At 40.1% G+C, this 25,273-nt stretch overlaps 3 protein-coding genes and 1 pseudogene across 3 annotated transcripts; 1 reads left to right on the top strand and 3 right to left on the bottom strand.

The window, feature by feature from the left end:
* LOC104781185 lies at positions 5,393-7,868 on the bottom strand (annotated as a pseudogene).
* LOC104781184 (cytochrome P450 71B21-like) lies at positions 13,875-15,761 on the bottom strand. The gene is made up of 2 exons (XM_010505785.1): positions 14,790-15,761; positions 13,875-14,640 (listed from the first exon to the last, which is right to left on the bottom strand). Exons 1-2 carry the CDS (start codon positions 15,489-15,491, stop codon positions 14,026-14,028), a joined length of 1,317 nt encoding a protein of 438 aa, XP_010504087.1. The 5' UTR covers positions 15,492-15,761; the 3' UTR covers positions 13,875-14,025.
* On the top strand, positions 18,454-19,739 carry LOC104784044. The gene is made up of 3 exons (XM_010509120.1): positions 18,454-19,003; positions 19,106-19,513; positions 19,687-19,739. The coding sequence occupies exons 1-3, from the start codon at positions 18,454-18,456 to the stop codon at positions 19,737-19,739; spliced, it is 1,011 nt and encodes a 336-aa protein (XP_010507422.1).
* LOC104784043 (cytochrome P450 71B5-like) lies at positions 22,804-24,613 on the bottom strand. Its single transcript, XM_019244763.1, has 2 exons — positions 23,712-24,613; positions 22,804-23,598 (listed from the first exon to the last, which is right to left on the bottom strand). The coding sequence occupies exons 1-2, from the start codon at positions 24,591-24,593 to the stop codon at positions 22,984-22,986; spliced, it is 1,497 nt and encodes a 498-aa protein (XP_019100308.1). The 5' UTR covers positions 24,594-24,613; the 3' UTR covers positions 22,804-22,983.

Raw genomic sequence — 25,273 nt, 5'->3', positions numbered from 1 at the left:
AAGCCTGGCGGTATCCCATTTGAACCAGTGGTGCTACATATCTCCTCAAAATTCTCGATGTGGTCCATCGGAATCTCAGCTGGGAGACCGTGAAATAGGTGCTGCTTCACTAGAGAGATCATCTGTGGCTTGATCTCAAAATCTTGGTTCGGATTGGTAGGAGGAACAATCGCCGCTCGGTTGGTGTAGGACACATGTGGGTTATCCTTGTCCCCAATGGATGGTTGCGGCAGCGCGGCTCTTTCGTGTTGAGCACAGAGCAACTGCCCCAATTGTTGTCGAAGTTGCTGCAACTCGGCAGCCATATCCTCATTGTTTCTGTTGTCACCCATGTTGACGGATTGAAACTTTCTGTTCTTGCGGTTTGTTCTTTCTGCCAAAGAGAGCTCTGCGGCTGACAAAGCAACTAGTTCTTCGGTGTTGTTTCTTCTTGTAGATCTTCTTGACATGCACCTGAAACACACGCAAAGAAGAAGCAGAAAGACAAATCAGTAAGGTCTTAGTCTAGTAATTTCGCCGAAAACCAAAGGTAAAAATTTGGTCCCCGGCAACGGCGCCAAAAACCTGATACACAGAGTTTTAAACCCTATTTTCCTACTGCAAGTGCACAGCAAAGAAGTAGTACTTAGGGGTCGAATCCCACGAAGACCAAGTTTTACTCTATGGTTCTATTGGTTCAATTTCAAGCTAAGACAATTCAAAGTTGGGTTTGTTTGGTAACAGTAACGCGATTAAAACGGTATAAAAAGGCAATAAGCAAAACACTAGATCAGGGGTAATTCTCGGGAATTTCAGAGATAGCAACTAAACAACTATTCAGGGCATAGATTAAGTACCAGTCTAGAACTCAAACATAAATATAAACTGATCCACTGTCGTGGTATCAATAACTCTATCTGATCGATTCTGTGCGGAAACGCGGAGCACGTGCTCAGACATCCGGAGCACATGCTCGGCGGTCCATAAACCCTAAACTGTCGTTTGAGCCCAGAATCGCAGACAAGCATTAAAGAACAGGAATGATAAGTTCACAAATCACCTACACATCAACTTTCGCAGGTCTAGGATAATTTGCCCACTAATGTCTTTTCTAGCAACCTATTACACTTTTGATGAATAGATAAACCTAGAATCATAGATTGGGTGATCAAATCAACCTAAGCATTAAGTCTAACAATAGTGAAGACAATCGATTATAAAAAGCCCTATTTGTGTTCTGTTGCTAACCCATGAAACCCCTTTTGAAACCCCTAATCTAGCAAAGAAAACTACTCAGACATAGAGAAATGAATCATAGCAAAAGATGAGAAATTCAATGACATAAAAATAAAAAGGGTTCAGAGTATGCTTCACAAGGTAGCCGCTCTTCCTCTCCCTCACAAAACGTCGCTCAAAAACCAAAAAGAAAAAGTATATATTCTCTCCTAAAAACCCTAGGTTAAATAGCATACAAGTAGAGAAAAATAAGGAAAGATTCCAAATTCAAATCTCCCTATTAAAAAGCGATCTCAGCCCTCTTTCTCTCACAAAGGATCGCCTAAAATAAGGGGAATTAGGCAGGGAATCGGCGCCTAGATGCTTGCCACGTGTCGTCATGAATCCGTAGAGTTGGGAGCATGTGCTCGGAAATCGGGAGCATGTGCTCCTGGGTCTAAAATCAGCTTTTCTGCTCCAATTCAACTCCTTTCTGCTCCGATTGCTCCTGCTGTTCCAATCCTTGCTTTTAGCTTCCTAGCCTCTTATTATAACCTGAAAAGGACTCAAACAACTACAAAACTATCAAATAAACAGGGTCAAAGTGAGTCAAAACCGTAACATATCATGCAAGTCTCTAGGTCATGTGTTTTGAGAACTTCTTTAGCTGCTTCCTTGGAAGAGAACACGGCCATAGGGACGACCCCGAAACGGAGAAGCATCACTGGTCAATGTTCTAAAGAGAGCTTGTGAAAAACACTGTGAAGCGATCTTCCAAGCTGGTGCAAGTTTCCTATGATCGGAAGACCTGTAGGTCCCGGAGGAAGCTTCTTTTTGGAAGGTAAAAGCTTACTCAATATGATCAAAAAGAGAGGGAAAAGGAAGAGAAAACATAGGAAGATAGACATGGTTCTTGTCTTTTGTTTGTCTTTGTATTTTGGAGTGATGACGAGTCCTCGCGCGAAGAGGCAAATATATATGCAAATTCATGGGGCAATGCATGTGTTTGCTTTGTAAGAGCATCATTAGTGGAGCAACCCTTCTAAGTTACTCACATATTACTTAATTATATAATTAATACTAAATTAACTTAAGTAACCCTAAGAGAACTTAATCAAAATCATCTCTCCACTAGAGAACCCCAAAGAAGGTTGGTCAATCATTTAGATAATATTTTTTTAAATTCTGTTTATTAATTATCAAATTTCAATCTCATTCACATAACCAAACCATAAATTTCCTAAAAATACATATCCGAGAATACTCTTTGCAAAATCACTAGAGTGAAAGGAGTTCAACACTTGCCAAGAGCAACAAAAGGATAATAAAATCGGAAACAAGTCATGATAAACAACTTCATCGAAACTCACTGCGACTAAAAGCGTTTCATGATGATCATACTCATATCCAAAGCTATTCTCTTCCTTAACGAGAGGATTCAAAGTAGTTGGTTTCTAATGAATCCAGACAGGAGTTAAAGACAGCTTCTAGTTACAATTTCGTTGTCTTAAAGCAGAGCATTGAGTTAAAATTACGAGACCAGCTTAACCTGTGTTTACTTAACAATAATAGTACTACCACTGTGTATATGTCCTCTGACTCATCATCATGTAACAATGGTCTTGAACCAGTCCCTACAGCAGCAATTCAATGCCCTACGACTTCTAAAGGAACATCTAGCCAAATGCTAATACCTTTATGCATATACTTCCGAGTACAAAATTGTAATAAAAAGAAACATTGTTACCAAATGATCTGAGTTTCACATTATATATCACTACTGGGAGTTTCAAAATTGTAATAACCTCTTTGGTTATGAGTCTTAGACTCTCAGTTTGTGAAGTACCAAGCGATTGAATTGCACAAACTTCTCAATATCTTGCTACTTCCATCCTGCTAGCTTCAGGAAGAGGCAAAACGATTATTAAGATTATAATTTTCTTATATAAACAACAAAACAGCAGAGCCAAGACTTTTTCATATTCTCTTGATCCGAGATTTCATTAAGTGTGTACATGTTCTGCAGGTGAAAAGGATAACGGTTACCTCAAAAAAGTTGTCGACACATATCAAAGCATGAATCTTCAATCCCTTCCTAATATTAGGGTTACGCCGATTTAGACTCCAATTAGCCTCCGGATGACCATCAACTATCGAGATTTAGCCGGAAAATTCAACGATTCGATGTGAATCGATTGATTTTTCTGATGGCGAAGAATCGCCTGTTTTGTCGCCCACGAACGAGAGAGAAGAGAGAGATGGTGTCGGGAAAGAATGAAAGAAAAATTTAGGAAAAAAAAAATAGCTTTTATATTTCTGACTCCACCAATCGAAAAACGCCACGTCGTGCGGGTTGCTCCAATTGCTTCCCACAGCACCGATACTCTACTTGTTGGACTCAGAAATGAGTTTTTTATTAATAAGATATTGGGTCCCAAATGTGAGAGTAATCCACTGAGTATTCCCAGTAAAGATGGTCTAAGTAAATCAAAGATTTTGACAGAGGAATTGAATTAACTAAGGTGTTTAATGGGTTATGGGTCCATAAAGAGACGCCTTGAAAAACATAACTAATTTAAAGGCCCAAAAAATTAATTAAGATTTAAAGCTCTCTCTATAGCTAACCAAACCGACAACATTATGTGGTAATATACAAACCTAAACATTTTTTTTGTGGAACTGATTCGTGCAAACCTCAATTAATTTGGTAAACTACAAATCCAAACGTTTTCTGAGGAACTAATTCATTTTACGGAAAAAAATAACACAACCAAATTGGTTTGATAATTTTAATATATTTTTATGATTGTGGAAATATTCGAATATATAATTCATCGGAAGGGAAAAGAATTCACATGAAATATACATATGAACGAACGTAATCCCAGTTCAGTTAAAATTTATATATGTATTGTATGTTAACTTCTTCACATATTCATTTTTTTTAGAAATTCAACGATTTAAACAGTAAATTAAAAAAAAAGATTGTGAAAAAAATGAACTAAAACAATACAATCATACCTATTTCTTGTCGATAATTACCGCCAAAATTTATTTATATATAAGTTTTATTAACATGTCTTTGATATGAAAACCATCAAGATCCTAATCCGTCATGACTAAGATACCAATAAAAATAAGAACACGATCACCTCACAACATAGAAAGAGCGTCGACCACACCTTTGATATGAAAGTCATCACAGTCCTAAGCTAACCTTTTTTTTTTTCTATAATTAGTCTAGAACAAGGTTACACTACATGATTCCATATTCTGATAATAACCAAAACTCTTCATTCTCCCGTGCCTAGACCACTACATTGATACTTAAGTTTAGAAAATTTAATTACTTAACATTTATATTTATCCTAATTTAGTAAACTTAGATGGATCACATTCTTCTATAAGAAAATGTAAGTTGTAATATTATTTTTATGAGACTCTAATATAATTCTGCATAACCAGTTTTTACTCTCATTGGTTTATAACAGAGATAAAAGAAAAATCATAACTAATTTTGGTCTGATGATTTTTATTTTTTTTTTTTATTATATGGGGAATATGGAATGTCCGAATGAAAAAGAATTCATACGAAGTTTTTAACCATATAAAAAATCGTGGAAAAAAGGATTCAACAAAACCTGCAAACTAATATTTGAGATAACTTGTTGATCTCAATTCAATAAAAATTTCTAAATTTATTGTATACTATTTTCTTCACATATTTATTATTTATAAAATCAACCCAAAAAAAAAATCAACTCTATGATTAAATAGTGAAGTAGATAAATTTTTGTTGAAAAATGATGAACCAAAAAAATAAATGAATGTTTTTAAGATTTTAAATTAAAAAAAACACTTGAAATTTTGGTAGCGTGAAAGATTATCAAGTTTGTTTCTACCTTGTCAAGTGTTTTGCATTTGATGCGAATAGTGCTAGAGCAGAGAGAGTGTACGCAGAACTCTTATAATCACGATATGGGACGATATCTTATATTTGAGAGGGTTCCTCCTCGCCCTCCGGAGTCTTAGATGACAACGCTGCCGTTTCCATAAGTGAAATTTTATAACAACACAAGTTTTTATTGATGATAAAACATGGATGTATACTAATTTCGCAATACAAGTCAACCAGGAGGATAAACGTAAGACAAAACAAATTGAATAAGAAAGAAAAACCAGATGTACTACGATAGAGGCAAAGTGGCAAACATACAAATCTTGATCTTATTTATTCACGAGTGATGATGGAAGAGTTGGTACGAGCTTGAGAGGGACTTTCTTGCCGATGTTCAACGCTCCGTCTTCTTCCATGTCAATGTCATCATTGGGCAAACTCCAATCGAAGAAGTAAAGGAGATTAAGAAGGCCAAGCTCAAGAATGGTGACTCCCAAGGTCATACCGGGACAACTCCTACGACTGGCTCCAAAGGGCAAGAGCTCGTAATGCTGACCCTTGTAGTTAATAGAGGTATCGGAAAACCTCTCCGGATTGAATTCTTCAGGGTTAGTCCAACATTTGGGATCACGTCCTATCGCGTAAGTGTTGATCTTGATATTGGAGTTATTGGGAATGTGATAGCCTTGAATCTCGATGTCAGAAATTGTTTCTCTTGGTAGCAAGAGAGGAGCTGGTGGATGTAACCTGAAAGTTTCTTTGATCACAGGCGTTAAGTACTCAACCTTCTCTAGATCCTCTTCTGTGATTCTCTCTTTGTTGGATCCAAGTTGTTGAGAATCGCATACCCCAATTCACCTCTGTAGTGAATTGCCTACCGCAACTCTGCCCCTACTCCTCGTCTACTTCACAGATCAATAACATAACATAAACATAACACAGAGATTTAACGAGTTCCCCTCATGCAGAGGGTACATCTCGTGTGGGAACCTTCTCCCACAAACATCCACTATCAATCAACCAAGGTTTACACAGTGTTACATATACAAAGCTTAGAGAGTAACTACAAAGAAACCTGAAGAAGAAAACATAGTAGATCTAGCTTTTCTTCTTCTCCTCTTTTTGTCTCTGGTTCAGCTCTCCCCTCCATGTATAACCCTGAAACACCTCCAGAACCCCAAAGAAGCAGCTTCACCTTATGTCCGGCTCTCAGCCCTTCGACCCCAACCAAGCTTCTGCTTCTTTATCATGGTTCTGCGCACAGCTTCAAGCTCTCTGTATGACGCCCTACGCACAGCTTCAAGCTCTCTGTACGACGCCTTGCGCATGCTCTCTGCACTGCGCCCTACGTCTCTGCGTCTGCCCTGCACAGCGCCCTGCGCTGTGCCCTACAGCCGCCACCAACGTACCACCAGCTTCTTTAGTGCGTCTTTGTGATTACTTCATGTTTCTTCAACCCTAGGTTCCCTTATATAGTGAAACCCTAGAGCTTATGTCGGTTTACCCTTGCAGACCACACAACCAAGATCCTGTATGGGCTACACATCAATATGGGCCCAGTTCATGGTTCAGACCAAATAAGCCCATATGAAGCAAACATTTACAACACAAGTGTTGCTCGAATCTATTCTTGGAGTTTCGTCATTACTCTTGGATATCTTATTAGCTCTGTCATCGTCCATATCATTGTGACTATTCCTCCATTCACTCCCGCCAAAACCACATCCTAACATACGTAATTTAGAGTTTTAAAACTTTTAGAGAAAAGAAAAATGAATCAGAAAAAGATGAATAAATGCACTAATCAAAGCAAAATTTATGTCTATATTGTGAGTTAACTTTCTATCCAAACAAATAACTTTATCTCCAAAATATAACTCTAAAATTTTGGAACTAAGTAGAGATTATATGCACTCACCGACATCATTGCTATGAGATGATCGGAAGTGATCTTTAAATAACCAAATTTAGCGGGTCTGTCGATCATATCCAACATGGCCGTGACGAGATCTGAGTGATCTTGAACTTGTTTGGTCTTCAAAATGTCGTCTATCACATGGTGAAAGAAATTGGTAAGTTCTGTAAAGGCTTTGTTCATCCTCGCATGCTGACCGGAGATCCGGTCTACAAGCCAACCGAGACCTGTGGGGAAGAAGTCATTGAATGCCAAGCTGCAAACGTTGGTTTCTGCCTCTACCACCAGCTCTTCAAGTTTGTCCAAAGGCGACTCTAAATATGATACCGGCCGTGTAGGAGAAAAGGGATTTTCTCAAATTCACTAATATTGTGTTAGAGCAGATTCTGATAGTTTCTTGACCAGCAAGTAACCCTCATCCTCTCTGATATACCTGAAAGATTTGTGCTTCTTTGGACTGAAGAGCTCAAGCCCCACGAGATTTTTCATCTCTCGCCATTCCTCACCAGACTGAGTGAAACCAATGTCTTTGAAGTTGTGAGTAAACAACCTGTTGGCGACCAGCTTAGGACGGGTGCAAGTCTCTAAGTCATGAGTCTTGAGAACTTCTTTAGCTGCTTCCTTGGAAGAGAACACGGCCATAGGGACGACACCGAAACGGAGAAGCATAACTGGTCCATGTTCTAAAGAAAGCTTGTGAAGAGAGCTGTGATGCAATCTTCCAATCTGGTGCAAGTTTCCTATGATCGGGAGACCCTTAGGTCCCGGAGGAAGCTTCTTTCCAGAAGCCGAAGGTAAAAGGAATTTGAATATGAACAAAAAGAGAGGCAAGAGAAAGAGGAAACAAAGGAAGATAGACATGGTTCTTGTCTTTTGTTTTCTTAACTGGATTTGTTTTTCTTTGTATTTGGAGTGATGAGCATTATGTTCTTGTTATGAATGAAAGTATGTTCTGTATTATTGATAGATCAACAAAGGTATTTATACAGGGGAGATCCTAAGTATCAGGAATATACGATAAGCCTAAATACTAAGTAGATTACAAGAAGATGCAGCGATCCTTATCTCTATAATGTAGTGATCCTTATCTCTATACCCCCCTCAAGTTGGAGGGGAAAGATCTTGAATCTCCAACTTGGAAAGCAAGTAGTCAAATGTTGAAGCAGGAAGAGCTTCAGTGAGAATATCGGCAGGCTGCTCCTTATTAGTAATGTGATCAGTAGTGATAAGCTTGTCTTGAACAGCATCTCGAACGAAATGACAATCTGATTCAACGTGTTTGGTTCGTTCATGAAAAACGGGGTTAGCGGCAATATACAAGGCCGATTGACTGTCACAAAACATCCGCATCGGTTGAGGATGACTGACATCAAACGTAGACAATAACTGCTTCAGCCACTTAAGTTTTATCAAAGTGAAGGCCAAAGCACGATCTTCCGATTCAGCAGAAGACTGAGACACAGTATCCTGTTTATTTGTCTTCCAAGAAATCGGAGAGGATCCAAGAAGAACAATGTAGGCACTAAGAGAGCGACGAGTTAACGCACAACCATTCCAATCAGCATCACAATAAGCCGTTAGACGAAGATCAGAGTCAGCGCGAAGAAGAATACCTTGACCTGGAGAACCCTTAAGATAGTGAACCGTATGAATGACTGCTTCCCAATGAGCTTGACGAGGCGCCTTCATAAACTGGGACAAAATGTGAACAGCATAACACAACTCGGGTCTGGTGAAAGTCAAGTAAATGAGTCGTCCCACCAAAAGACGATAAGCCTCTGGTTTGTCATAGAAGTGACTATCATCCCAAAGAAGTTTATGATTAACCTCCATAGGAGTAGGCGCAGGTTTGGAGCCAAGGAGACCAGTCTCGGTGATGATATCCAAAGCGTATTTACGTTGCGAAATAAAGATGCCTTCTATATTCCGAGCTACTTCAATGCCAATAATGTACTTGAGTTTCCCTAAGTCCTTCATGTGAAAACACTGACTTAGGTAGTTATTAAACCGCTGAATAGTAGAGATATCATTACCGGAGATGACAAAATCATCCACATAAACTAAGATATGTAGACAAATTTTCCCTTTCATGTAAGAAAAATGAGAGTAATCAGGTCTGCTTTGCTTAAAACCATAAGTCTTTAATGCAGTACTCAACTTAGCGAACCAACATTGAGGCGCCTGCTTAAACCCGTAGATGGCCTTACGCAGTCGACACACCTTAGTAGGATCCGGATTCTCAAAACCCGGAGGGAACTTCATATAAACCTCCTCATGCAAATCACCATGTAAAAACGCATTCTGAACATCCATTTGGTGAACCTCCCATCGTTTGGCAGCCGCAATCTCAAGTAGAACTGGCACAGTTGTAGGCTTAACAACCAGAGCAAACGTATCAGTGTAGTCGAGTCCTTCACGTTGACGATTTCCAAGAGCCACCAAGCAAGATTTGTAGCAAGCAATCTTACCATTGGAATGATGCTTGATCTCATACACCCATTTACTACCAATCGCTGTCTTGCCGGGAGGAAGAGTTGTTTCATCCCATGTGTGTTGCATTGTAAGAGAAGAATACTCATCATCCATAGAGTTATTCCAAACATCGTCCAAAATTGCTTCTTTAAAGCTAGTAGGTTCAACAGCAGAAGTAATCGCAGCCAAGAAAGCTTTGTGTCCTGAGGAAAAATTAGCTTGCGAAAGGTAATTGACGATGGGATAGGGTGTGTTACCTGGGACCGAATGAGGAGAACCAGGATTAGGAGACGATGAAGCGAGAGAGGGGGAAGCTTGTAGATGTGAAGTCTTGACAATGTAGTCTTTAAGTAGAACAGAAGGTTTGCTCACCTGATGACCACGACCGAGTAACTGAGGAAGACTAGGTGATGAAGCATCAGAAGTATCAGATAGCACAGGGGAAACTAAAGTAGGAGAAGATGGAGACTCAACTATCTGTGTATCAGCCGACCGAGGAGAGAGATGTGATGAAGCAACTGGAGTAACAGACTGTTAGGAGAAACCGTAGAGGGAGAAATAGTATCAGGAACTGGTAATGGATCAGGAACAGAGTCAGGAGGAGATAAAGTACTCGGTGAAACAGAGTCTGGTAGAGACTGCAAAGGAGGAACCAGTGTCAACAACTGAGCAGAGGGACGTAAATCGGGTGACCAGTCATCAATAATGCAAGATGGAGGCGACATAGGAGATGATAAATGAGTAGGATGGGAAACACCGGGAAACTGATCTTCAAGAAAAATAACATCACGACTCGTAAAAAATTCCTTCCTCTGAATGTCGTAGAGCCTCCAAGCTTTCTTACCATAAGGATAGCCAACAAAGATACATTTTCTGCTGTGATCACTGAACTTGTCCTTATCACGCGGACGCTTGTGAGAATAACACAGACAACCAAACGTGCGAAGTAAGTCATAAGTAGGAGAAGTCCCATAAAGCATTTCATACAGAGTCTTTCCGTGAAGCAGAGGAGTAGGGGTGCGATTAATCAGATGAGCAGTTGTCAACACACTCTCTCCCCAGAACAGAACAGGAAGTTGAGCTTGAAAGAGAAGGGTCGGGGCAACGTTGAGGATGTGGCAGTGTTTCCGTTCCACTCGGCCATTCTGCTGTGGTGTATCAACGCACGATGTCTGATGTTCAATTCCATGTTGTCGAAAGAAAGAAGAAAGAGCCATAGACTCAGTCCCATTTTCCGTACGAACAGCTTTGACAGGACGGCCAAACTGTTTGTTACTCATTGCACAAAAATTGTGTATTAAATTTTTGACTTCAGACTTGGCTAACATAAGATAAATCCACACAGCTCTGGAGTAGTCATCAACAATAGTTAAGAAATAAGCAGCTCCACAAGAAGAAAGAGTGCGATAGGGTCCCCAAACATCGCAGTGTATTAAACCAAAGGGATTCGAAGCTTTATTAATACTTTCATGAAAAACAGTATGTGTTTGTTTAGCACGAAAACAGATATCACATGAATGTGTATCACCGAAATTAACTTTCAAACTATCAAAAACCGGTAATGTAAAAAGAACTTTGTAGGAAGGATGACCAAGACGACGATGCCATAAAACAGAAGGAGAAATGTTTCCCTTGCTAGATTGATGAGTGTGTGCAACCTTGACACCCTTGAAGTAGTAGACCCCCTCTCGCTCTTCACCGGCGCCAATCAGGGTCCTCGTAAAACGGTCCTGTAAAACACATAGGGTATGAGTGAAAATAGCAATGCAGCCGGTTTGTTTAAGAAGGCGAGACACCGAAATCAAAGTACAAGTGAAGTTGGGAACATAGAGAACATTGGACAAAGAATAGTCCCTATTCAATTATAAGGTTCCTATTTTTGTAGCACGAGAAGCAGTATCATCGGGAAAAGTAACCGCAGAAGGAACTATATCAAGAGTATTACGCAACAAAGACAAATAACTTGTCATGTGATGCAAAGCACCAGTGTCTATAATAACATCAGTAAGATCTGTTTTATCAGACAATCTCTCCGTAGAGAGTTGACTCTGTTGATTCTGAAGCAACGTGATGAGTGCGGAGATTTGATCAGTAGGGACAAGAGAGAGTGCATTGTTAACAGTGGCAGATGCTGCATTCACACGACCACGACCGCGACCACCAGAGGAGTATGACCGACCTCCACCGCGACCGAGAGTGCTCTGTCCCGCAATGGAGGAAGATCGTTGTTGTTCAAAGAACCAATCAGGGTAACCATGGAGAAGAAAGCATTTTGAAGCTTCATGACCCTTATGTTTGCAGTGACTGCAAAGACGATTCGGGTCACGACTTCGAGAGGTAACATCAGCAACTGTAGGAGAAGCAGAGAGAGGAGCAAGCTCTGTTTTGACGGAGAAGCCAACAGCATCGTGCTTGAATTCAGAAGCACGCATGTTGTTTAGATGTTGTTCAGCACGAATAACTCGCGAGTAAACAATATTCAAGTCGGGTAGCGGGTCTTCATCAATGATCTGAGACCGAATAATGCTGAAGCGAGACTCATCAAGTCCAAAGAGAAACTTGTGAACCCGTCTGTCTTCACGTTCCTTGTCAAGTTCAGGACTAGCAGCGCAGGTGCAGAGAGTAGTAGAGATAAAGGTATGTAACTCTTCCCAGAGTTTGGAGAGGCGACCATAGAACTCAAGAACAGATTGACCATTCTGTTTGCAGTTGTTAATCTCATCCTCCAAGAGATGTTTCCGTCGTTTGAGAGATTCCCAGAGTTTGAAAGCCTCGGGAACATGAGCAACAGTAGACCGAACTTGCGGATCAATATCAGTGCGTATCCAACCCACAATCATATAATTGGTAGAAATTCATCTAGCAAGATCAGGGTTAGAGGTCGGTTTGGGGATCGAACCATCAATAAACCCTATCTTCTGCTTAGCTTGAAGAGAATTCCAAAGCTCGGTTGCTCATTCAGAATAATTATCATCACGAAGTAAAACTGGTGTGATAAGGGAACCCGGATTATCAGATGGATGTAAAGTATATGGAGTCTCCAAAGAGGGTTGTTCCATAAGAGTAGACGTAGATGTAGGAGTAGTAGACATAATAGTAATAGTAGTTAAAAAAATATGTAGTATGTAGAGAAGCGGAAGCAAGAAAGAACTAATATCAAAGCGAAAAAATTTGTAGATCAAAGATCGTTTTTAAGCTCTGATACCATGTTATGAATGAAAGTATGTTCTGTATTATTGATAGATCGACAGAAGTATTTGTACAGGAGAGATCCTAAGTATCAGGAATATACGATAAGCCTAAATACTAAGTAGATTACAACAAGATACAGTGATCCTTATCTCTATAATGTAGTGATCCTTATCTCTATAGTTCTCATTGAGGCAATATATAGGCTGCATGTGGGTTAGGCTTTTCTGATAATTAATAATTCAAGTTTTTGCCTAATTTAACTTATTAGAGGAATTTGATTTAAATTTAAGGCAACTCTTTCCAGACACATCATGTTCTGTGTTTAATTGGTGGAGAAGGAGAAGACACCCACACAAAAAAAAAAATAAAAAAAAAGACTAAGTTAGATGTATGAAGTTTTCTCTCTAACCTAATCGGCAATCAACAAATCTACAATTAGGTTTGTTAATTATCAGTAAATTGTATGGCAATCATGAAATATGCGGAGGGTGTTACCACACATTAGGGCCAGTGACATAAGCTCACTACGGTCTCATTTTGATTTAATTCCATTAATTGTCTGTACACGTCAGTCATTTTAGGTTTAGTTGAATATGCTTGGAGATAGCCTAAAATGATCTCTAATCGTATATCTCTATTTTTTTTCTAAAAAAGAATAACTCTAAAATTTAGTGTAAAAAAGTAGAAATGAGAATAAAGTTGCTCTATATTTTTATTTATTTTTTAGGATTTGGTTTAGAAATTTGGAGTTGATCAGGTTTTTTTGTAGATAGTGGAGTTTGTGGTATAAAATATATATGTTAATCTTAATCTGAAATATTTTTTTTTCATATATAACACCTCACATATTTCAAATGTTCTACTTGTTAAGAAGCTTCCTCCGGAATAACTACGAAGGTTTAAAAAAGAACATTTCACATATAACTACGGATTCTTATTTCTTAAGTTATATATAACCTTCAACAACCTCTCTATTTTCTTCATTATAGACGGAGGACCACAGGAAAAATCCAAACTATTATTTAGAACCTGAGGACACTTTTCTAATTGAACCAATGCAACTAAACCATTGGTACTTTGAATGTTATCTCAACTTGGAACATGGTTTAATTTATTTAAAGACCACTTCAATGAAAAAAAAGGAAAAATAAAAAAAAGATAACATATTTTAAAATTATATATTAAGATAAGTTCTATTGAGGATATATAAAAACATCATGAACACGAATATATACAGTACTTAAATTCACAATGCATAAGCCAGCCAGGATATGGCAAACGTAATGAAAAACTAAATCGATTACAGAAAGAGGGTAAACGTATAAATCTTTATCTTATATATTAATGCATTTGTTTACGAGAGATGAAGAGTTGGTACGAGCCTAAGAGGAACTTTCTTGGCGATGTTTAATGCTCCAACTTCTTCCATGTCAATGTCTGCAATTGCCATTCCATCTGGCACACTCCAATTGAAGAAATAAAGAAGGTTAAGAAGGCCGAGCTCTAGAATGGTGATTCCCAAGGCCATCCCGGGACAGCTCCTACGACCAGCTCCAAAGGGCAAGAGTTCAAAATGCTGACCCTTGTAGTTGATAGACGTATTTAAAAACCTCTCAGGGAAGAATTCGTTGGGGCTAGTCCAACATTTGGGATCACGTCCTATCGTGTAAGTGTTGATCTCAATCATGGTGTTTTTGGGAATATTGTAGCCTTGAATCGTGATGTCGGACATTGTTAACCTTGGGAGTAAGAGAGGAGCAGGTGGGTGTAATCTGAATGTTTCCTCTATCACCATCTTTAGGTAATGAACTTTCTCTAGATCTTCTTCTGTGATTCTCTCTTTGTTGGACCCGAGTGTTGCTCGAATCTCTTCTTGGAGTTTCTTCATCACTCTTGGATGTCTGGTTAGCTCTGTCATTGTCCATATCATCGTGATCACTCCTGTGTTCACTCCCGCTAAAAACACATCCTAAATAAACAACATACGTTAGAGTTTCATGATTTTTGTTTGAAAATAGAATTTAGATCAGTTAGATTTGTAATTTTCTCCCTAAGCTATAACATTGCTTTTCAAATGACTTCCAATATAAAACTAGTTAAGAATCCATTCAAACTTACCGACATGACTCCTTTGAGATGATCGGAAGTGATCTTGAAAGAGCCCTCAATGGTGGGTTTATTGATCAAATTCAACATGGCGCTGATGAGGTCTGAGTGATCATGGTAATTTTCAGTCTTTAAATGATCATCAATCAAATGCTGAAACAAATCGCTGAGTTTGGAAAAGACTTTTTTCATCCTCGAATGCTGACCAGAGAGCCGGTCTATGAGCCATCCGAGACCCATGGGGAAGAAGTCAGTGAATGCCAAGGTTCCTACGTTGGTCTCTGACTCTATCACCAGCTCCTCGGCTCTCTCCATATCAATGAAATCGCACTCACGGAAGTTCTTCCCAAAGGCAAGTCTAAATATAATACTGGCGGTGAAGGAGAAAAGGGGTTTTCCCAAATCCACTAGGGTTTGTGTTTGAGCAGAGTTTGAAATTTTCTTGACCAGCAAGTCACTCTCTTCCTCTCTGATAGACCTAAAAGACTTTTGCTTTTTTGGACTAAAGAGCTCGATCCCCACGAGCTTTTTCATCTCTCGCCAGTCCTCGCCATACTGAGTGAAACCAATGTCTTTGAAGTTGTAAGAAAATAAACGGGTCCCGACCATCTTAGGTCGGGTACAAGTCTCTAGGTCATGAATCTTGAGAACTTCTTTTGCTGCTTCCTTTGAAGAGAACACGGCCACAGGGACGACCACGAAACGGAGAAGCATCACTGGTCCATGTTTTAAAGACAGCTTGTGAAGAGAACTGTGAAGCAATCTTCCAACTTGGTGCAAGTTTCCTATGATTGGAAGACCCGTAGGTCCCGGAGGAAGCTTCCTTTTCGAGGGTAAAAGCTTTTTAACGTTGATCAAAAAGAGAGGGAAAAGGAAGAGGATTCATAGGAAGATTGACATTAGTCCTGTCTTTTGTTTTGGCTAAGTAACTACTGTATATGTCTTTTTCTTACTTTGTATTTGGGAGTGAAGAGCATTTTGTTCTCAAAGAGACATCATAATTTATATGGAGCAATGCATGTGGTTAGGTTACGTTTTTGTACTCTCTGAGTCTCTATCGAGGATATCATGATCTTGTGTAATTGTGTTAAATGTGATTATGGGTGGAGATGAAGAAGCCCCAAAAACAAAGGTTAGACATAGAGCTCTCTCTTTAACCAAACCGACAACAATAATGTGGCAATCAACAGATCTAAGCCTTCTGGTTTTTTTTATTTATTTGTGAATTCGCCTACATCACCAATGACCAAACTAATTAGGTTTAATAATTATTGAAATATTTGAAATATCCAACGTACGAAAAAAATTGACTAATATACACACACGAAAATAATAATTCATGAATACAAATCCTGAGTGGATTGATCTTCGGTGGAGTTTTATATATAAAAATAAATAAAAAAAATTAAGGGGTCTTTTGAATCAAGGATTCAAACGAACTAATTGAGAGCTAAGTTGATTAGAAGATGATCCCTGATACCCCCTTTTCCGTATCTTCACTAATTTTTTTTTGGGTCGTTTGATGCTCCAAAAAAAAAAACTTAAGACAGAGGAAAACAGAGAACAGAAGCTAAGAGCATGGACAGCGGCGTATATTTCCTGCGTCCTTCATAATAAAACGATTTAATTTAAATCGAAATGAGAGATTATGCGAAGGAACGTTCCTTCAAAAGGGACGTTTATTTGTCCGTCCTTCGTTACACGTGGCATGCTCTGTCGTCGAGAGAAAGTTCTCGAATTCTCTCTTCTATCTCGACGCCGTCTCCGTCTTCGTCTTGTGATTGTCCCGTCTCCGTCTTCTTCTTCTTCTTCCTCTCTTTCACAGCAGTTGCAGCTTTGAGTAACTCAGGTATTGATTGAATCTCTCTCTCTTTCCTTCACCATGAATGCTTCTTCAATATTCGCGTTTAGAGTACGTAGATAGAGTTTTATGGTTTTTCTCTGTTTTTTTTATTAATCCTGGGAAAATTTTAAGTGAACGGATGCCAATTTTTGGTTAAGCAGAATCGTTGATTCGAATTTCACTGTTGTTGCGAATTTGGTATTGGATACAATCCAATTCGGATTAATTTTGACCTACGGGTTTGTGGGTTTTGTGTTCTGATATGTTTGAGCTCAACCCTGATTGAAAAAATGTGTTCTGGCATAGTTTTGGGCTTGTTGAAGGTTTGGCTGTTCATGATGCTGTATTGTTAGGGAACTTTTTTGGTTCCATCACTGTTGAGCATATTGGTCAGCCTAAATTCGATTTGATGATGCTTCAGGTTTGATTTTGGTTTTTTTTTCTAGTTTCTTGAATTGCATGCTGTGAGAGATGATCCATTAGAACAGTGGGACGAACTTGGACTCTTGGAGTCGATGATAGTTATGTATATTAGGCCTGAATGTCTACTCTTGTTTACAGAAGTGGTAGTGATACTTATTGTACATCATAGTCCCAGTAAGTAAGAACCAGGACAAAGTCTGTGTTAGTGTTTCTCTTAATTGCAGTTGCATCTTGCAGACCAAACCTAGAGTCGGTGAATTAGAAGCTGAAAGAGAGATACTTACGTAATGCTAGGAATAGGCCTTGAACTGACGTATTTTACAATTGATGGCGAAAACAGGACACGGTGTTTGATCCGATAGCTCTAACATGTGGTCACATATATTGCTTCATGTGTGCTTGCTCTGCTGCATCAGTAAACGTAATTGATGGCTTGAAAACCGCAGAGCTAACTGAAAAATGCCCGCTTTGCCGTGCATTTGGATGAGCTCAATATCTTACTTAAGCGAAGGTAAATGCATATATGCAACCAAGTCTTCATTGTTTCATGCTCTTAATCCCTGTTTCTTTTCTTAGAGTGTAGATCACCAATCGCAAGTTATATAGGAATGAATGTTTGAATTCAATTATTGTTGTTGAGCAGCCATTGTAGGAGACATTGCACCTTCTTGTGGGATCTCTAAAGAAGAGAAAAACCGAAGAGAAAGTGAAGCACTTGAACACATGTGCAAACTCTTGGGTGGAGGAGAAAGAGGTCTGTTCTTTTATATATCTTCCTTCTATCTTCTTGTGGCTCATTTGCATAAACACTTATCACTTCTACCATTGTATATGTCATTTTCAACTTTTTGTAACTTTGTTTCAATACATGAAATCAAGATTATACGGGACCAATCCATTTGTGTCAATACATGAAATCAAGATTAATATATTTGAGGGACCAAAATTTGTCCTACACCAATGCTCATATCAAACTTAAGAAACTCTGAAAATAAGATTAATATATTTGAGGGACCAAAAATTGTCCTACACCAATGCACATGCTCTAAGGATTAAGACAGAGTACCCAATTATTTATTTTATCATGATATAGAAAACCTTGCGGAATCAATTTCTTTAAGGTTATATGTCAACTTTTTTTTGTTTTGTCAACTTAAAAACGGATTTTTATTCAAAAGACCATTTCAACAAAAAATGAAAGATAGAGATATTGTGTAGAATCTATATATGTAAAGGTTACAATAGTCAATAGTATAACCCTAGGAGTCTCCCATGTACTACCTATATATAATGTCCTCTCTCAAGATAATAAGACATAAAGCCTTCTATTTTATATGGTATCAGAGCCATGATACCTAAACCTAAATTTTTAACTCAAATATTTTTCTTTTCTTCTTACCGCCGCTTGCAATGTCGACCTCCTCCGGTGAAACCATTGCCGTGACTGATTCTCAAAATTTGCTCACCATCAACATGACGAATGTTACTAAACTTACTGGCACCAATTTCTTGATGTGGAGCCGTCAAGTCCGTGCTCTCCTCGACGGCTACGATCTCACTGGTTATATCGACAACACCGTTGAGGTTCCACCGCTCACTCGGGTCGTCGCTGGCGTCACGTCTGACAATCCTGACTACAAGATCTGGAAACGTCAAGACCGTCTCATTTACAGTGATCTCCTTGGTGCCATCGCTGTGTCTGTCCAGCCGCTGCTCTCCACCACCACGACATCAGCTGAGATTTGGAGCACTCTCTCCTCGATCTACGCAGCTCCGAGTCGTGCTCATGTCCAACAGTTGAAACAACAGATACAAGTTTGGGTCAAAGGCAAGAAGTCAACCGAGGAGTACTTTCAAGGTCTCACTACCCGGTTTGATAAGTTGGCTCATCTTGGGAAGTCGATGGAGCTCGATGATCAGATCGAGAAGATCCTTAAGGGGCTTCCAGATGAATATCGCCGTGTCATCGACTAGCTTGAAGGACGTGAATGTACTCTTTCGTTACCTGAAGTGTTTGAGAAACTTCTTCATCATGAAGTTACGTTGAAGAATCTGGTCGTAGGTTCTCCATCACTTCCCGCAACAGCGAATGCTGTTCATGTTCATGGTCACCGTGAACAGTCAAGCTCTCACAATCGCCAACACCAGTCTTGGCAACAACAACAACAACACTCGTTCCAACCGCGTCATCACAACTCTGCTCCGCGCGGTTATCAAGGACGCTGTCAGATTTGTGGTGTTCATGGCCATAGCGCTCGTCGTTGTTCGCAACTTCAACTCTCCGGTAGCCACTATAACACGGGCTCAACCAACACACCGTCTCCTGTTTCATGGCAGCCCCGTGCTAACCTGGCTGAAGCCAATCCATGGATTCGTGATTCGGGAGCAACGCACCATCTCACAACGGATTTAAGCAATCTCTCTCTTCATCACCCATACAATGGTGGTGAAGAGGTCACTATTGCCGATGGTACCGGTCTTTCTATCTCGCATATGGGTTCCACACACCTTCCTACTCCCTTAAAACCTCTTAATTTAAATGATGTTCTTTATGTACCTAATATTGCCAAGAATCTTATTTTTGTATACCGTTTGTGCAATGCTAATCAAGTTTCTGTGTCATTCTTTCCTACTCATTTTCAGGTGAGGGATCTCAAAACGAGAGTCCGGTTGCTCCAAGGGAGAACAAAGAATGAGCTGTATGAGTGGCCAGCCGGAACATCCACATCCCCAACCTCCATGTTTGCTACACCAACATCCAAAGCTTCTTTACCCTCATGGCATTCCAGACTTGGCCATCCCTCTCCTCCCATTTTAAATTCTATTATTTCTCAATTTTCATTACCATGTTCTGAGTCCACAAATAAACATTTTCCTTGTTCTCATTGTCTTATCAATAAAAGCCATAAACTTCCTTTTTATACAAACACAATTTCTTTTACACACCCTCTTCAATATCTTTATTCTGATGTATGGATGTCACCTATTCTTTCCAATGACAATTTCAAATATTATTTGGTCATTGTGGATCACTACACTAAGTACACTTGCCTATATCCTTTGAAGCAAAATTCTCAAGCGAAAGAAACATTTATCGCTTTCAAAGCCTTCGTGGAGAATCAATTCAAGACAAAAATCGGGACCCTTTATTCAGATAATGGTGGGGAATTCGTTGTTTTATGGTCGTTCTTGACGACTCACGGCATATCTCATCTCACAACGCCTCCTCACACACCGGAACACAATGGCGTCTCCGAACGGAAACACTCTTACATCAAGCTTCAGTTCCTAAGACGTATTGGCCGTATGCGTTCGCTGTCGCGGTGTATCTGATCAACCACATGCCTACCAAGATTCTCAACAATGTCTCTCCTTATGCCATGCTATTCCAACAACCTCCGAACTACTTGAAGCTTCGTGTCTTCGGGAGCTTATGTTTTCCATGGCTTCGGCCGTATACGACGCATAAGCTTCACGATCGTTCAACTCCATGCGTGTTTATGGGTTATTCTTAAACCCAGAGTGCATATCTTTTTCTTGATATTGCATCGGGACGTCTCTACTCATCACGCCATGTTCAGTTTGTCGAATCCAGTTTCCCGTTTGCATCATCGTCATCTCCATCACCATCACTGTCGATCCCAGATGTAGTGGTTCTCTCTCCACCTCAGGCCGTCACTGTTCCGCTGCAGTCACTCATACATGCTCCGACCTGTTCTCCTCCGGCTCCGGTTCCCTCTGATCGCTCACCGTCTCGGTCTCCTCCGTCTCCCGTGACGACAGCACCTTCGCTTGTTCGAGGAGACAATGAGGACTCCTTATTGGGCCGTCCAGAATCCACAAGCCCACTTGATTATGTTGACCAAACAAGCCCACATCCACAAAGTCCATCAAACACTTCACCATCGACAACACCAACTTCACCCGTACATTCACCACAAGCCTCGTCTCCGTCCTCTCCTTCACCGCAACCAGCACCACAACCACAGCCTCAACCACAGCCTCAACCCCAGCCTCAACCGAACCCACCACCTGCTAATCCTCCCGCAAACACTCACCCGATGCAAACCCGCCGGAAAAATAACATCACCAAGCCAAAAACGAAACTCAGCCTAATCGTCTCATCCAACAAACCAATGATTCCTACTACATTACCCAAGCTATGCGAGATGAGAAATGGCAAAATGCATTGGGGGAGGAAATGAATGCTCAAATACGTCAACACACATTCGACTTGGTGCCTCCCTCACCGGATCAACACGTAATTCCGACGAAATGGATTTACACGCTTAAATACTTGCCTAATGGTTTACTTGACAGGTACAAAGCTCGCTTGGTGGCTCGGGGGTTCAATCAAGAATATGGACTAGACTACTCGGAGACATTCAGCCCGGTGGTCAAGTCGAACACCATTCATTTGGTTCTTCAACTCGCGGTGAATCACTCTTGGCCTATTCGACAACTTGATGTGAATAATGCTTTCTTGCATGGCACGCTAACGGATGAGGTTTACGTTTCTCAACCTCCTAGTTTTGTGGATAAGGATTGCCCTCATCATGTATGCAGATTGAATAAGGCTTTATATGGCCTCAAACAAGCACCTCGGGCGTGGTATCAGGAGTTAAAAACATACTTGTTGCGCCTGGGCTTCCGGAACTCAATGGCGGACACGTCGGTGTTTGCTTATCTAAAGGGTGGTGATATTGTCTACACTCTGGTGTATGTAGATGATATTATAGTTACTGGAAGCAGTTTACGGCTCATCACCGGCTTCATTGATGCTCTTTCTCAACGCTTCTCCTTGAAAGAACCAACACTTCTTGGGCATCGAAGTAACTCGTACTGCTCAGGGTCTTCATCTAATGCAAAGGCGATATATCATTGATCTCCTCACAAAGACAAACATGCTTGCTACGAAACCAGTCTCCACACCAATGCCGCCTTCGCCAAAGTTATCTCTTCGGTCAGGTAATCTCTATGACGATCCCGCTAAGTATCGCATGGTTCTTGGTAGTCTCCAATATTTGGCTTTTACAAGACCGGATATTGCCTACGCTGTCAATAAGCTGTCTCAGTTCATGCATCGCCCCACTGACCTTCATTGGCAAGCTGCTAAACGAATTCTTCGTTATCTCGTCGGAACTGCCTCACATGGTATTATGTTTCGTGCCAATACACCTCTTAATCTACATGTGTTCTCAGACGCTGACTGGGCAGGCGACATTGATGATATGGTCTCCACAAATGCTTATCGCATTTATCTTGGTTCTGCTCCAGTCGCATGGTCCTCGAAGAAACAAAAAGGAGTAGCTCGATCTTCCACCGAAGCAGAGTATAGAGCGGTTGCTAACACCACTGCTGAGCTACGTTGGATTATTTCTTTGCTCACGGAACTTGGAGTACGCTTAACCAGGTCACCCGTCATCTATTGTGATAATGTTGGTGCCACCTATCTATGCGCAAACCCGGTGTTTCATTCAAGGATGAAAGACATCGCTCTCGACTACCACTTTATTCGCGAATACGTTCAATCGGGTGCTCTACGAGTTGCTCATATCTCTACGAAGGATCAACTTGCGATGCCCTCACAAAACCACTGCCAAAATCACGGTTTATGGAATTGTCAAATAAGATTGGAGTGACACAAGCCCCTCCATCTTGAGGGGGCATGTAGAATATATATATGTAAAGGTTACAATAGTCAATAGTATAACCCTAGGAGTCTCCCATGTACTACCTATATATAATGTCCTCTCTCAAGATAATAAGACATAAAGCCTTCTATTTTATATATTGAAACATTATTGTAAACATGAAACATGCGGATTACATGACAAAATAAACGTTATCAAACAAAGGACAAAGTAAAACCCAAAACGGTAGTAAAGTAGACAAACATATAGAAGTCTTGTTCCTATTTAAAAGTAGTTATTATATTCTTCACCAGCGATGAAGAGTTGGTACGAGTTCAAGAGAGACTTTCTTAGTTATGGCAAAAGCTCCGTCTTCTTCCATGTCGATGTCATTGGTTGTCATGCCATTGGGCAAACTCCAATCGAAGAAGTAAAGAAGGTTAAGAAGGCCGAGCTCGACGATGTTGATCCCCGTGGCCATCCCCGGACAGACCCTACGTCCTGATCCAAACGGCAATAGCTCAAAATGCTGACCCTTGTATTCAATAGGGTTATCGACAAACCTCTCGGGGATGAACTCATCGGGTTTTGTCCAGTTTTTGGGATCACGTCCAATCGAGTAAGTATTGATTTGGATCATGGTGTTCTTGGGAATGGTGTAGCCTTGAATCTTGATGTCGGACATTGTTAGTCTTGGGAGCAAGAGAGGAGCTGGTGGGTGTAATCTGAATGTTTCCTCTATCACCATCTTCAAGTACTCAACTTTCTCTAGGTCTGCTTCTGTGATTTTCTCTTTGTTGGGTCCTAGCGCTGCTCGAATATCTTCTTGAAGTTTTTTCATCACTCTCGGATGTCTGTTTAGCTCTGTCATCGTCCATATCATCGTGATGGATCCCGCATTCACTCCAGCCAAAAACACATCCTGATCAAAATGATATATGTTAACTTGCTTCCCAAGCTATAATATTTTCCCTTTAAGTTGCCTTTCTAATGTAAAAAATTTGAAGATTTTAGTAAAGGATTATTTGTACTCACCGACATGACTCCTTTGAGATGGTCTTTGGTGACTTTGTAAGGACCGAATTTAGTAGGGTTATTGATCATATCCAACATGACACTAATGATGTCTGCGTGATCTTGGATTATTCCACTCTTCAAATGATCATCAATCACAAGTTCAAAGAAATTGTTGAGTTTGTCAAAGGCTTTTTTCACCTTGGAATGCTGACCGGAGACCCGATCTATGATCCACCCTGCAGGTAAGAAGTCAGCAAACGCCACGGAGCCAAGGTTGACCTCCGACTCAAGCACCAAATCTTCCACTGTCTCCATATCCACAAAATCGCCGAAATTTTGTCCAAAAGAAAGTCTATTAATGATGCTTGCCGCAAAGGTGAAAATGACTTTCCTCAAATTAACTGGTGAAGTAGGTCTCTCATAAGCAGAATTTGATACCTTCTTGACCAACAATGCGCTCTCTTCCTCTCTAATAGACCTGAAAGATTTGAGCTTTTTCGGGCTAAAGAGCTCGAGCATGGCGATTTTCCTCATCTCTCTCCAGCACTCACCAAAAGGAGCGAAGCCAATATCTTGACAGCCGTAAGTAAATAACTCGCTCCCCACCGTCTTAGGTCGGCTACAAGTCTCAAGATCATGAGTCTTGAGCACTTCCTCAGCTCCTTCTTTGGAAGAGACAGTGATCACAGGGACTACCCCAAAACGAAGATATATCACAGGTCCATATTCTTGGGAGAATTTGTGAAGAGATTTGTGAAGAAATCTTCCAAGCTGGTGCAAGTTTCCTATGATCGGAAGACCCGTAGGTCCCGGAGGAAGCTTTCCTTTTGACGGTGAGAGCTTTTTAAAGAAGATCAAAGTGAGAGGGAGGAGTAAGAGAAAACAAAGGAAGATAGACATTTTCTTGTCTTTTTTTTATTGCCTAACTTTCTTCTTCTTTATGTTTGATTGAAGTGAAGAGTAAGTAATGAGTTCTCAAAACGCCCATATATATATAGAGCCATGCATGGTTTCGACAAACAAAAAAAAAAGAGAGAGGCAATGCATGGTACTTGGGTTTTGACTAAATCAAAGTTTCCATACTCAAGCTTCTATATATTTCCCTTTATTTTACTCTCTTTTGTTTTTTTTTTATTTTCACCAATTAACAAAGTTTGGGTATTATATCAGGAATAATATCGGATGTATATAATATGTTAATATAGAGATAATTCCTAGGAGAATGTGGTAGAATAGTATAAGTTGTCCTTATCTAATGCCTTTAGCCGACGGTATAGTCTTGTGTTATTTACCAATAAAATTAGAGTCTTGTGTTTGTTTCAAACTTTCAACAAAGTGGAGCGCCATTTTATTTTGTTTGGAGTTATTCTGGCGGGACGACTAAGATCGAGATACTCGATTAAAACATACTGTACTTCGTAAAAGAAAATTGTATATGACGAGAACCTGTGGATACATACAATATCTGTTCAAATATTTCTTTACGAGTATATGGAATTTCACAATTTGGTTTACTTCAATTCAACAGTTCGACTTCTATGTATTGACTTTTAAACGATTGAAGATTTTGTCTTTGTCCC

This window comes from Camelina sativa, chromosome 4, assembly GCF_000633955.1.
Source record: "Camelina sativa cultivar DH55 chromosome 4, Cs, whole genome shotgun sequence".
Taxonomy (NCBI): domain Eukaryota; kingdom Viridiplantae; phylum Streptophyta; class Magnoliopsida; order Brassicales; family Brassicaceae; genus Camelina; species Camelina sativa.
This window is presented reverse-complemented; position numbering and strand designations above follow the sequence as displayed.